Source organism: Molothrus aeneus, chromosome 10 (assembly GCF_037042795.1).
Source record: "Molothrus aeneus isolate 106 chromosome 10, BPBGC_Maene_1.0, whole genome shotgun sequence".
Lineage (NCBI taxonomy): Eukaryota > Metazoa > Chordata > Aves > Passeriformes > Icteridae > Molothrus > Molothrus aeneus.
In genome coordinates, this window is record NC_089655.1 from 17491771 (window position 1) to 17504149 (window position 12379).

At 40.1% G+C, this 12379-nt stretch overlaps 1 protein-coding gene across 1 annotated transcript; it reads left to right on the top strand.

The window, feature by feature from the left end:
* Positions 1–397: 397 nt before the first annotated feature.
* Positions 398–9540, top strand: HRG (histidine rich glycoprotein). Its single transcript, XM_066557044.1, has 7 exons — positions 398–595; positions 3242–3349; positions 4303–4390; positions 4899–5065; positions 6710–6826; positions 7874–7960; positions 8590–9540. The coding sequence occupies exons 1-7, from the start codon at positions 398–400 to the stop codon at positions 9538–9540; spliced, it is 1716 nt and encodes a 571-aa protein (XP_066413141.1).
* Positions 9541–12379: the final 2839 nt, after the last annotated feature.

A 12379-nucleotide genomic window follows, 5' to 3' on the forward strand; every position in this document is an offset into this window, starting at 1 on the left:
AAACAGAAGACCAAGATTGTGTAATATCTACACACATAAACTGGACCTTCTTACTGCCAGGCTCAGCCTAACACAGTTAGAAGTAAGTTCTTTCCATGATAAAGCACCATTGCACAACATCTGCATAAAGATTCATAAACAGGCCCTTTGAAGGGTAGTCCAGACAGGTTATAAAGCCTACTTTCTTCAAAATCTGATCAATCGCTATATAATCATTTACTTGCTGTTTGCAAATGTTAATCCAGGGTCAAGGTAATGGCTGTCTGACATGACACTTAAACTTATATAAAACCATGCCCTTTTAGCATTCATTTATAACTTTGGAGGGCTGCTCTGATTTAAAAGCAGGCTGGCTTTATCAGGGCATGGGCACAAGTGACTGAACACTGCAAACAAAATGCTGCTTTTAGCTTCAGCTTTTTTTCTAACACTACTGCAGTGCTCTAATGCCCAAAATGAAATAGGCATTACACCTGCAGACTGTAACACCATTGAAACAGATGCAGGAGTGGCCCTGGATTTGGTCAACAGACATCGCAGAGATGGTTACGTTTTTGGTTTGTTCCGTGTTGCTGATGCACATGAACTACATTTAGTAAGTATGAACTTAAAGGCTGATTTACACAAGACTGTGATTTTTAAATAATGAGCCAGGTAATTAAGAGCTTATGTTTATTGCTTTTACTACAACAATGTTGATGTAATCCAATGAATCAGCTGTGATTTACAACACCTCAGTATTCATTTGTGTATGATTTACTGCACATAAACTTGATTTCAAACAATGCTGAATGGCCTCTCTTCTCTTGGCCAGCAGGATGTTTGCATAAGAGATGCTCTGAACAGCTCTATACAACTCTGGAAATTAATCTGTTCTGTCTGCTGTCTGGTTTCAGATGGTACACTCAAAATTTATATTCAGAAGGTTTCTTTATTCCATGAATGTCTAACATTAATTAGACCAATGCATCCTGCAAGATTGATATTTTGTTATTACCTTAATTTCAGACATACCTGAATAAACTGGTGGAAAGGGAAAAAGGCAGAGGAAGTCAAAGGAGTTGCTACTCTACAAAACAGGGGAGGGACTGGATAGAGAATCCCTATCAGTCATTTTCTATTTCCTTCCTATTTCCATTTTTTTTTCCTAGAGAAGATAACATAAGCATTTCTAAATGACTGCTGAAATGCCAAAACAAATCAATAGCAGAAAAAGCAATAGAATAAAAATGGCTTTGACTAGTACATAAAAGAGAGCAAGGACAAGCAGATTTACTAATGCACCTGGTAGCTTTCAGCTGCTTGATTATGAAACTGGTATACAGGCACACATGCACCATCACAGACATCCCAGTATAGCAACAGAAAAAACAGGATAGTGTTTGATGGAGCTGCTTGGTAGTGCCTGTAAGTACAGATTCAGAAAGGGACCCAAAGTCCAGCTTGTCACAGGTCTTCAGGTACACCTGCAAAAAAACCCGATGGAATTTTTTGCTTTCCAAAGACAAGAATGCAGCAAGTAATACCATTGGGTTGTACACAGTAGTCAGGCAGTTAAAGAGCTTCAGCTGGGAAGAATCTCTTCTGCATTAAGAGATTTAAACCCTGAAGTCTCCTGTCCTTGAAGAATTCTGCTGCCATGCAGCTATGTATGTGCCACCCCTCTTCAGCTGTCACACAGTGTCTACAAAAACAGAAAAGACACTTCTATCTGTCTGTCTGCTAAAGAATCCTCTCTGTAAGGTCTCTGTATGTTCTCAGACCCAAAGCCACCAGATGTGATCTCCTGCACACTAATCATGTACATTTTTGTGCTAGACCTTTCTTTGGTTCCACTGCCAAGATAACATTAAGAATGTGTATATATTAAAAAAAAAAACAAAGACCAAAACATTATTTTTGTTTCTCCATGCAATAGTGTGCAACAGGTTTATCATATCATCCCCTTCAGAAATCTAAGCAGAGCAATTTCAGACAAATCTCTACTGGGTTTACACAGGAGTTCTAGAAGCATAAGATACTCAGGTATTCACAACAACACAGTTCTGGACTTGTGCAGATCTGTAGTGGGCAAAATGCTTTTAAAACAACTAAGAGGATACCAAATTTCCCCCAAAGAGTTATTGAGCAGATGAACAGAAGAATTTTCTACTGCGTATTTGGATGTAGACATTTAACCCCTATTTTAAAATTAGACACAATGCTAAGATATACAAATATTGCAAAACCAGTGTTTAACATGACATTGGTGGACTCTTACTAGTGAAAATATTACACTAAACTGCAGCAATTCTTCAAGGTCTCATCTATAAAGAAACACTGAAAAAGGAACCTGAATGGATGGAATTTCATAAAGCCCAAGGACACTTCACATTGAAGGGTTTTGCACGTTTTTATCTAAATGACAAAATAAAATACATATGTGTTTATTCTGAATGTCCGTACAAGGGCTGAATAAAGTTTAAATAATCCGTTCCAAAATCGTTTCTGTGGGCCACAGAAAATTCTTAGCACCAGATGCCATTACACTGCCATCCAAATTCAAATTTTAATTCTCCTAATCGTATTTGCTCAGGAGACAGAACATACTAGAATAGTTTCAGAGTTAAGGATTCTGATTGGGATTATTAAAGTGTTGTTGCATCCCTCCCTGAATAAACTGAGCAGGAAGCAAAGGTCTGAAAGTCTCTGGTCACTAAGGTAATTTGAAATGGATGCACATATAGAATTGGCTGCTTAGACAACTGATGTCCAAATAGAACAGTACATTCTACAGGAAAATCAGAAATAGGGAATGGCAACCTTTTAACAATGGCATTTTCCCTACTTGATGAATGTCATATTAACAACAGACACTTTTCACAGGTTATCAACAAAAGGATAAGAGGCAACAAGTGTAAGTTGCAGGAAGGGAAATTCTGATTACATATAAAACTAAATCATGGAGAAAGTTGTGAAGTACTAGAATGGCCCAGAAATGTCGTGGAATGTCTGTCTTGGTGATACAGAGAATGCAGTCGAAACTTTGAAGTTTCAGCTTTGCCTTGAGCAAGTGGCTTGGCAAGATGACCTCCAAAGGTCCCTTCCAGCCTAAACACTTCCTATACTTGATAGCTCTGAAAAACCTTAATAAAGAACTGGAGAAGCTGCATTAAAGATTAAATATAGTGACCTAAAAAAAGTTTATTTCAGATCAAACTTCTTGTCTACAAACTCTGTTTCACTTGCACTTCTCTTCCAGGGAAATTCAACGGTCCTCTACTTAACTTTGGATGTGCTGGAAACGGAATGCTCTGTCTTATCCAGAAGACACTGGGAGTCCTGTGACTACAGTGACACCTATCCAATGGCAAGCAATGGCATCTGCACCAACTCATACACCAATAATGCACTAACTTGATCTTCCTCTGAACTGCCCAGAAGTGTGTGTCTCAGCGAACACTGGGCTTTAATATGGCTCTTTCTAAACCAAACTATATCTAATTCTAGAATGTTAAACATATGCTAAAAGCTTGGGAAAGGATTGAGTCTTCAAATAAGTATAACTTATTTAACTTGCTGTCTCAAAGGAACTATACTCCACATTCCACTGCTTGTGGCAGAACTTATGTTTTAAGGGTAATTTGCTGACAACTAAAGGGCACTAGAAATTATTTTTTAAGCATGTTCCTGGTATATGAGCCAGAAATACCAGTGGTATATTTTGTCAGTTTTCTGTCATAACATTTGTGGTATGACAATGGGAAAGATTGGTAGTGTCATTACATGAACGATATACAGCAATACTTGTCCTTTCTTTTGCACTCCAGTGATGAGAACTCCCAGTCCAAAACTTTATTTAAATAGGAGTTGTGATACTATGACAAAGGAGAAAGAAGAAGGCCCAGGAGCAGAGAAGAGAAAGCATTTATTCTTTTTTTTTTATTGGAGAAAAGGAATTGATGAAAAGGTCCATCCACTTTCGACCAAGATTTGTATAACATGGCATTCTAAGTTTCCCTGTCATCTTGTCTTATCCTACTCTAAATAAGTATCAGGATGACTAAGAAAGCTGTTTCAGTTTTCCATTGTCTACTCAATCATGCAAACTGAGAATTAAAATAAAAGCTCTTGTACAGAGAGATCCCATTTTATCTGAAGACAAATTTTGAGTGGTACCTGATCAAACATGGCATTAATGACCACATCTGTTATTCTTAGAGGTACTGCGCATTAAAAGGAGGTATAATTTCTATGATCGCCTACATCCAATTAAATCCAGGGAAAATAACATCATAATCATGTATTCTTTTTTCCTCTCAGGACTTTGGGCAATGTAAGATTATCACATATACAAACCATCTGCTGAAGAAACCTCAACTATATGGATTTAATTGTACATTAAGTCCAGGTAAAATAACCACTGCTGTAAGCCAATGCATACCTCAAACCAGCCCTTGTACCAAAGTCTGTACACCACCAGTGTATGGAAACCATAACAGATCCATTCATCTGCTTGTAATTCATATTTTAGATAATTCAAATGGAATGTTAAGAATGAGTAATAGAATTAAGGTTACCCTACTCCTCTAAACCAGACTTTATTGATGTCAGCTGATATCACCATTCCAGTCCACCAAAATATGATGATGAACATCAGAACAAATGTAAATTTGGGAAGACTGCACATTTGGGGTGGTAAGAATCTAAGGTGATTCATAAGAATACTCATTTTCATGGGTTTGGGTTTTTTTCACATTACAGAACAAACCCTTATTTGTGGAGCAAGGGACAGGTATTTCACTTCCAAGGAAATGCTGCATTTAAGTTTCACATTATGAGTTCACATTAAAGGCATGGGCACACTCCCAGGAGTATTAATATCCACTGTAATATTAGTCAATTATTTGTTTTCACAGTTCCACCTGACTTAGTAGAGTGCAAAGACTGTCCTGTGAAACTTGAAGCCTTAGAAGTCACTGAGCAACACAAAGATATTGCTGCAAAGGCCCTGAGGAAATTCAACAGTGAAGGTAACCACACAAACAACTTCGCTGTGGATAAAGTTGAAAGAGTTTTAAAGATGGTAAGTGGCATTTGCTCCTAGAATTACATAGAAATGACACAATTTTGTGAGCAACTCCAAGACCATGGGGCCAGAACTGAAACCCTTCTAGGATCAGATCTAAGTTGAAGGTCCTACTTTAGCAAAGACTTGTTATCAACTTTAATTTAGGTGTGTGAAAGCAAAAGGACTTCTCATTTGCTAAAGAACTATGGCAGTATGATGGCATTCAGAATTCAAGGCCTCCTTTGTGTACATATTTTAATTTTTACATACGTTACATACATGGGTTTATTTACTACTGAGCAGACTTCAAGATGGACAGTCATGTATTATCACAGTCACACTTTTGTCAGTTGCAGACAGATAATTTTTTACTCTTAGAATATTTATCACATGGGTACAACAAACAGTGGAACATGCTCAGCATCATTTTGACTCTTGCTGCAGAGCAAAGCAGCACTCTGAGGAAGGGAGGTGAATTTGTGCTGTAGCTCTTGAAGAACTTCTGGGTCTGGTAAATATCTCCATATCTAAGTGAAGTCAACATGAAGACTTATCCTTTGGGTGATTTGAAGTATATTAATAACAAAATTTCTTGTTGGTAGATACTGGAGACTTTCACTTAAACAGCATGGGATCATTCTGCCAACACATGTGTCAGCCCAGGACACCTCTGTAATGAGGTCCCAAGGCTCCCATCATAATACATGTTGATCTTGGAAACTGCCTAAATGATAGCATGCCAAACTCACCTCCCTGCAGTTTTTAATATCGCTCAGAAACCTGACAGTGTCCCACACTGGAGCCCTGTGCACGCTGTATCCCTACTGCCATTTAGAAAGGGATTGTTTTCACATTGCCTGGGTTCATGTGTTTCTCCCCAAACACTTGGTTTTTCACACTTCACCATCTTCAGCTACAGCAACACTTTACATTGTACCACTGGATTTTAACACTCAGAAACTATGAATTACAATAAAAAACACCATAAAGTATGTGCATGCACTTTCAACCAATTTAGTTTAACTAGTGAAACTTGTATGTGCACACATGCTAAGGACACCTTCAACACAGACTTGATATAAAAGTACTGCTATAGCTGGAAATTAAAATGAAACACCTCTTTATGGATTTTAATGGGATCACAAAGGCTTTCTCCCATGTTCATATGGAGTAAGGCCTTCTCTATAACTAATGCCCTTGACAACAAAGAAAGCAACATTCTTACAGTAACCGGCAGAATTTCACCTCAAATTAACATCAGCACTCTAATACTATGCACTCCCAACACTGGAAATGGGTGGTTGCCATCCAATAGATCTCTCTACTTTCACAGAAGCAGCAGTTCAGTTTAGGGAGAAGACTCGAAGGACACTACTTCCTAAAAACACAGGCTGTAAAAGTAACAGATTTTCTAACACATGCATACTAAACAAAGAATTAAAGCAAGCGTTCCTGGAAGCAGTAAGGGCATGAGATATAAATTATCTAACCTGTTTTCCTTGCTGAATATGTGTATGTGCATGAACATTTGAACAGGACAGGTAAGGAAAGCATGAGGTAGATGGGATTTTGACAATAAGATGATGTATGGTTGCTCTGAAAATTGACAGACTTTAAATACACCTAGTCACCACTTCTTCTTTGACCTCTTGGTTTCAGACTGCCTCCCGTGAAGGTCACATTTTAGGATTCTCTATAAAAGAGACCAACTGTTCAAAATCTATGCAGGAAACAGATCAGGCACTGGAATGTGATTTTCTGCATGACTGGCACGCTGTAAGTAAAGTTTTAGAACAAGAACTGATATAAAGGGTGGTACCAGGAAGATTCTACCAATATATTTTCAAGTGTTTATTATAAGCATGCACCCAAACTCAAAACTAAAAATCCAGCATGTCCAAGCCCAGATCCTAATTTTACAGCTGCTCCATTATCTTTTATAAGGAAACAGTCTAAACTCTCAAATCTTAATGCAATTGGAATCTGGCATGTTAGAGGCCTAGAGTTTTTCAGGTTGTATCTAGCTTTTGGATTCAAATTGTGGCCAATCCCTAGCAAATCATTCATGCTCTGTCCATAAAAACTTTTACACCAATATGAGTCATAGATCCTAAAAAAAAAAAATGCGTCTTAAGTAACCCCAATGAGCTCAGGGTTGCTTTTTTTGCTGCAGAAGAATGGAAAGTGGAATAATTCAAGGTCATCTGCAGAAAACTATAAAAGTGTTCTCTTCACCCCATTTTTTCATTACTGTTATAGTCTACACCAAAGAAACAGCTAGGCAAGATTTCATAATTTCAGAATAAATTATTTCCCAGAAACTAAATTGAAATAATGAAATAAAACATGATAAAAATAAAATATGTAAAACTTTTGGTTTATATGATTTACATCCATCACCTTCTCTGGTTTTTTATACTCCAATCTGAAGAGATGTTTGACAAGCAAAGGCGGGAAAAAAAAAAAGGAAGAAAAATCAGGCACCCAAGAGTACTCATTCTGGAGGCATTAGTGGCCGGCCAATTTCTCAGACATCAAAAGGGAAGTGAGATGCAGAGTAGTAGCCCCCTAGCTGCACATGGTGAAGTGCATCTAGAGTGCATCACAGTCAAGAACCCTCAAAACCAGCACTTATTTTAATCATCATTAATCCCTAGCAAGCATTGGTTGGAAGGCTCTGGATCTGGCTAAGTTATGTGAAGATACTTAGGTGTCAAAGGAATAGCCTAACTTGTAAAATGTTGAACATTCAGTAGTTTGTATTAATTCCATCACAAGAACCCAGATGTGCATTGTGGGTTGTTTTCCTTGTCTTTTGCTTAGCACACCGGATTCTGCAAGGCAAGAGTTATCAGTGATGCAGATGAAGCTGATGGAACAGATATAAGCTGCGAAATCTACCATCCCTGGGTACGTACTCAGTTATGGACACATCTCTGGCTGTATCCTCATGCAGGTTGCAGCAATCTTGCTTAGCCCAGACTGGCAGATGATTGTAAAATTTATGCAAATTTTCTATTGCCTGGGTGCGATGCAGCCTGTCAGGACAGACTGACCTGCAAGTCCTAGGTCACTTAAAGGATTGATCAGAATTGAGCTGTCCCTACCACTCCTTTCAAGCATGTCTTCTCTCAGTTTAATCACTTGACTAAGCATCAGTGAGTAGAGACTGGCAAAAAAGTTCAAAGGAATTTTAGAAAGCAAGGGGAGGGGAGATGATCTTTATCATATCTGGTATTCCAGTTTATATCACAACAGCTACTCCAGTGTGGATTTGTTTTGTTTTGATCTATCACATACTTCCTCAGCTGGTTATATAATTTCAAAATGGTGTAGTATTTCAGGCAGATTTTCAGTAACTTGGCATTTTATTATCTATTCCTTCTCCCCCATCATGAAAAAAATACAGATTTTTTTCCTTAAAGATCATTAGAGCTATGAATGCAAACCTGCTAACTCCCCCCTCTCTCTTTCTCATCAATTTCTTCTACCCTATCAACACCTGATTTATACCTCCTCCCTGTTGTTTTTATAAACAGCACCATGGCTGTGGGCAAAGAGGGAAACATTCAGCCCTGGGACATCCACGCAGACATCCCCACTGTCATCATCATTTTGGTCACAGACATCGCCATAAGCATCACCACAGACATGAATGTCCCCCCTCTTCTCAGTCCAGACCTGAAGACCCTGAGCATAACCCCAAATCCAGCAAGGAAGATCAAGACAGCAACAAAGAACTTTCTTCTCCCCCTCCTCCCCATGATGAACCAGATCATCATCATTCTACTCTACCTCCTCAAGGACCAGACCATGACCATCCTCCTCACCACCATGGACCACCCTGTCCCCCTCCTCATGGACCAGACCATGACCATCCTCCTCACCACCATGGACCACCCTGTCCCCCTCCTCATGGACCAGACCATGACCATCCTCCTCACCACCATGGACCACCCTGTCCCCCACCTCATGGACCAGGTCACCACCACCCTCCTCACCACCATGGACCACCCTGTCCCCCGCCTCATGGACCAGGTCACCACCACCCTCCTCACCACCATGGACCACCCTGTCCACCACCTCATGGACCAGGTCACCACCACCCTCCTCACCACCATGGACCACCCTGTCCCCCACCTCATGGACACCCTCCTCATCACTGTCATCACTATTACAGACATCATCACAACAAGACAAGCATATCAGGGAAGTATTTTCCATGCCATGTAACAGGAGCTGTCTATCGCATCCCAGTTCTAAATCAGCAGGATTCTCTCACACCTCCTACTGCAAACTTTCCTGAACTATCCCAATGCAACCTTCACTTTTCCAGCACTGGCTCAAAACTAAAGGAGATGGCAGAATTTCCAGGCTTTCCAGATCACCCTACACAATCAAAATCATGCCCCGGAAAACCCAAACTTCATCTTCCAAAATTTTTGCCTTTATTTCCTCATAGCCTTGTAACAGAAAATTCTCCTATATGACCTCAGAGAATGATGTTCCTGGCTCAATAATTTCAGGGGCAACCACAGTCCTACAGTCAATGAAAACAGCAGATGCAGAAGTGGGAAAAGCATTCTGTTTCTAGGAAGGAGAATCAGTGAAAATATTCATTAAGTATTTCAACCTATGTCTTCATCATGGCTACCTCAAGTTCCACTGTAACTGAAAGGCTCAAAATTCTGAGTCCCTCAGATAATGTGAATGGGTAAAAATCTCCTCAGAAAACAATGTTCTTTCAGTTCTAACAAAAAGGAAAATTCTCTAATAGTGCAAATTACCATCTATAATCTTTCTTTTTTTTCATAATTCATAATTATAATGTACTTCTCCAAGGAATCTGACCTAGAGGAAATTTGACTGTTTTCCATAAAAAAGTAATCCATGACATTACATTCATGCTTTATACAGATTTATAGAAAATAAAAATGCAAGCATTTTTTTCTTGACACAGTTGCCTGTTTTGGTTTTTTTTTTGTTGTATTTTTACTACACATAATTAGCTATTGGATACTGAACTAGAAATTATATTAAACTATGAAGCTATTTAAGTATTAAACATCCACAAAGCAAACTCTAGCATAAATTGACTAATGGTGTTTGGGTTAGCACTGTTATCTAGCGGTCTGAGAACAGTTAATGACTTGCTGTCTCACTGCAGGGTGGCCTGCACAGGTGCTTCCATCACTACAGCTGCTGGTGGTGATACACAGAAATATTGCAGTCAAGGACAGCCCTTCTCAAATAGTTCATAATTGCTCTCAGGGGAAGAGAAAAGCAGATGCATGTAATAACTCTTTCGTGTAAATGTTTTCTTTATTGCTGAACCTTCCTCACTGGAAACTGAGTTGGGAGGAGAAGGAAGAAAGAACAGTGGTGCCTCTTTATACTCCAGCCCCCATCAAGGTCAAGTCCCTTCAGACTGTCCAGGGACCAGCAAGCTGGTTCAGAACAGCCATGTCATCAGCAAGAACATGGGATTAATCTCAAAAAAGTTAGTAACTTGATCATCCAAATAGCTTTTTAATGGCATAAAGTGAAACACAGTGCAAAGGCCACACTGAAGAAAAAGAAAGAAAATGAGGACCCATTGTGACTGAGTGAAGATTGACTAATTTTTAAAAGTCTGTTATCACATATGAACAAACTTATTTCTGGTTTAGTTTATCCACAGTGTCTAAAGTGCATTTTCTTTAATCAAAACTTGTACCAAGTGTGGTGAGTTTGCCCTGGCTGGGTGCCAGGTACCCACTAAAGCTGCTCTGTCACTGCTCTCATCAGCCAGGCAGGGGAGAGAAAATATAACAGAAAGCTCATGTGTCAAGGTAAGGCTTGAGAGATCACTCACCAAATATCATCACAGGCGAAACTGACTGGACTTGGGGAAATTGGCTTATTACTAATCAAAACAAAGTAAGAGAATGAGAAATAAAGTAAAATCTTTAAAACACCTTCTTCCCAGGCTTAAATTTACTTCTGATTTTCTCTACCTTCTCCCTCAGCTGGTGCAGGGGGATGGGAATGGGAGTTGCAGCCAGCTCATCACATGTTGCTCCTAGCCCTCCTTTTTCCTCAGGATAAGGACTCCCTACACTCTTCCTTGCTCCAGCCAGGGATCCCTCCCACTGGAGGCAGTCCTTCATAAACTGCTCAGTGTAGGTCCTTTCCATGATGTGCAGTCCTTTAGGAACAGACTGCTCCAGCATCGGTGCCCTCACAAGTCCTGCCACAAAACCTGCTCCAGCCCAGGCTTCCACAGGGTCACAGCCTCCACTGGGCATCCACCTGCTCTGGTGTGGGGTCCTCCATGAGCTGCAGGTTAATCCCTGCTCCACCAGTGACCTCCAGGGGTTGTAGGGACACAGCTGCCTCACCATGGTCTGCTCCATAGGCTGCAGGAAAATCTCTACTCCTCACCCACAGCAGTTCCTCCCACACCTTCTTCACAGGCCGTGGGATTTGCATAGCTGTTTTTCTCACATATTCTCTCTCTTCTCTCTCGTGTTCTTTCCCAGTTCCTTCTTTTTTTTCCTTCACCACTGTGTTATCCTAGAGGCACTACCACCAGCACTGATGGACTCAGCCAGAACTGGATCCATCTTGGAACTGACTGGCATTGGCTCTGTCAGACATAGGAGAAGCTTCCAGCAGCTTCTCACAGAAGCCACCCCTGTAATACCTTGCTATCAAAACCTTGCCACACAAATCAAATACAGCAAGAAACAGCTGGAACACAGAAACCAAGACAATCCCAAGGTGTTCACAGACTCAAAGCTATTTGGTGCCACACAGGGGACAAAAGCACCAGATGTTCTCAGCCATCTCTAATCCTGGCTTGACCAGACTCAGATGATAGTGTTTAATCCTTTGTTCTTGGGTGTCACATTTCTGTAATGATAACAAAGCACTATGATCACTGACTAATCTATAAGCCAGGCAGTCTCCACATGGCAGCAGAGATGGACTTTCCAATAGGACCATGAAGGACAAGGTTTATCAAGTGCTATTGAAGGGTTACGTGACATTCAACCATATGCACATGTCCAAAGAATTTTCAAACACATTCTGAGCACTATAGTTCTCAGAACTGTTGCAGCCTGAACACTAAACAGATCTATAAAATTTACAAGGTTGTTGTCCAAAACTTCGTTGCCACTGTGACCTTCCTGGATGTTTTATTTAAGCCTTGTAAAATTCATTCTCAGTAGCAGTTTAGGTGTTAAGTCAGAAAGCTACAGCCACTTCTTTCTCTTATGCTTTACTTTGCCTAAACTGGTCCCCAGCTGCAGCCATTCATCCTGCTATCTTGATGGCAGGTGGATA

Coding starts and splice junctions, on each gene's coding strand:
- HRG (XM_066557044.1), top strand. CDS start 398: ATGCTGCTTTTAGCTTCAGCTTTTTTTCTAACACTACTGCAGTGCTCT. Junction 596..3,241: donor ATGCACATGAACTACATTTA/GTAAGTATGAAC, acceptor CTTCTCTTCCAG/GGAAATTCAACGGTCCTCTA. Junction 3,350..4,302: donor ACAGTGACACCTATCCAATG/GCAAGCAATGGC, acceptor TTTTCCTCTCAG/GACTTTGGGCAATGTAAGAT.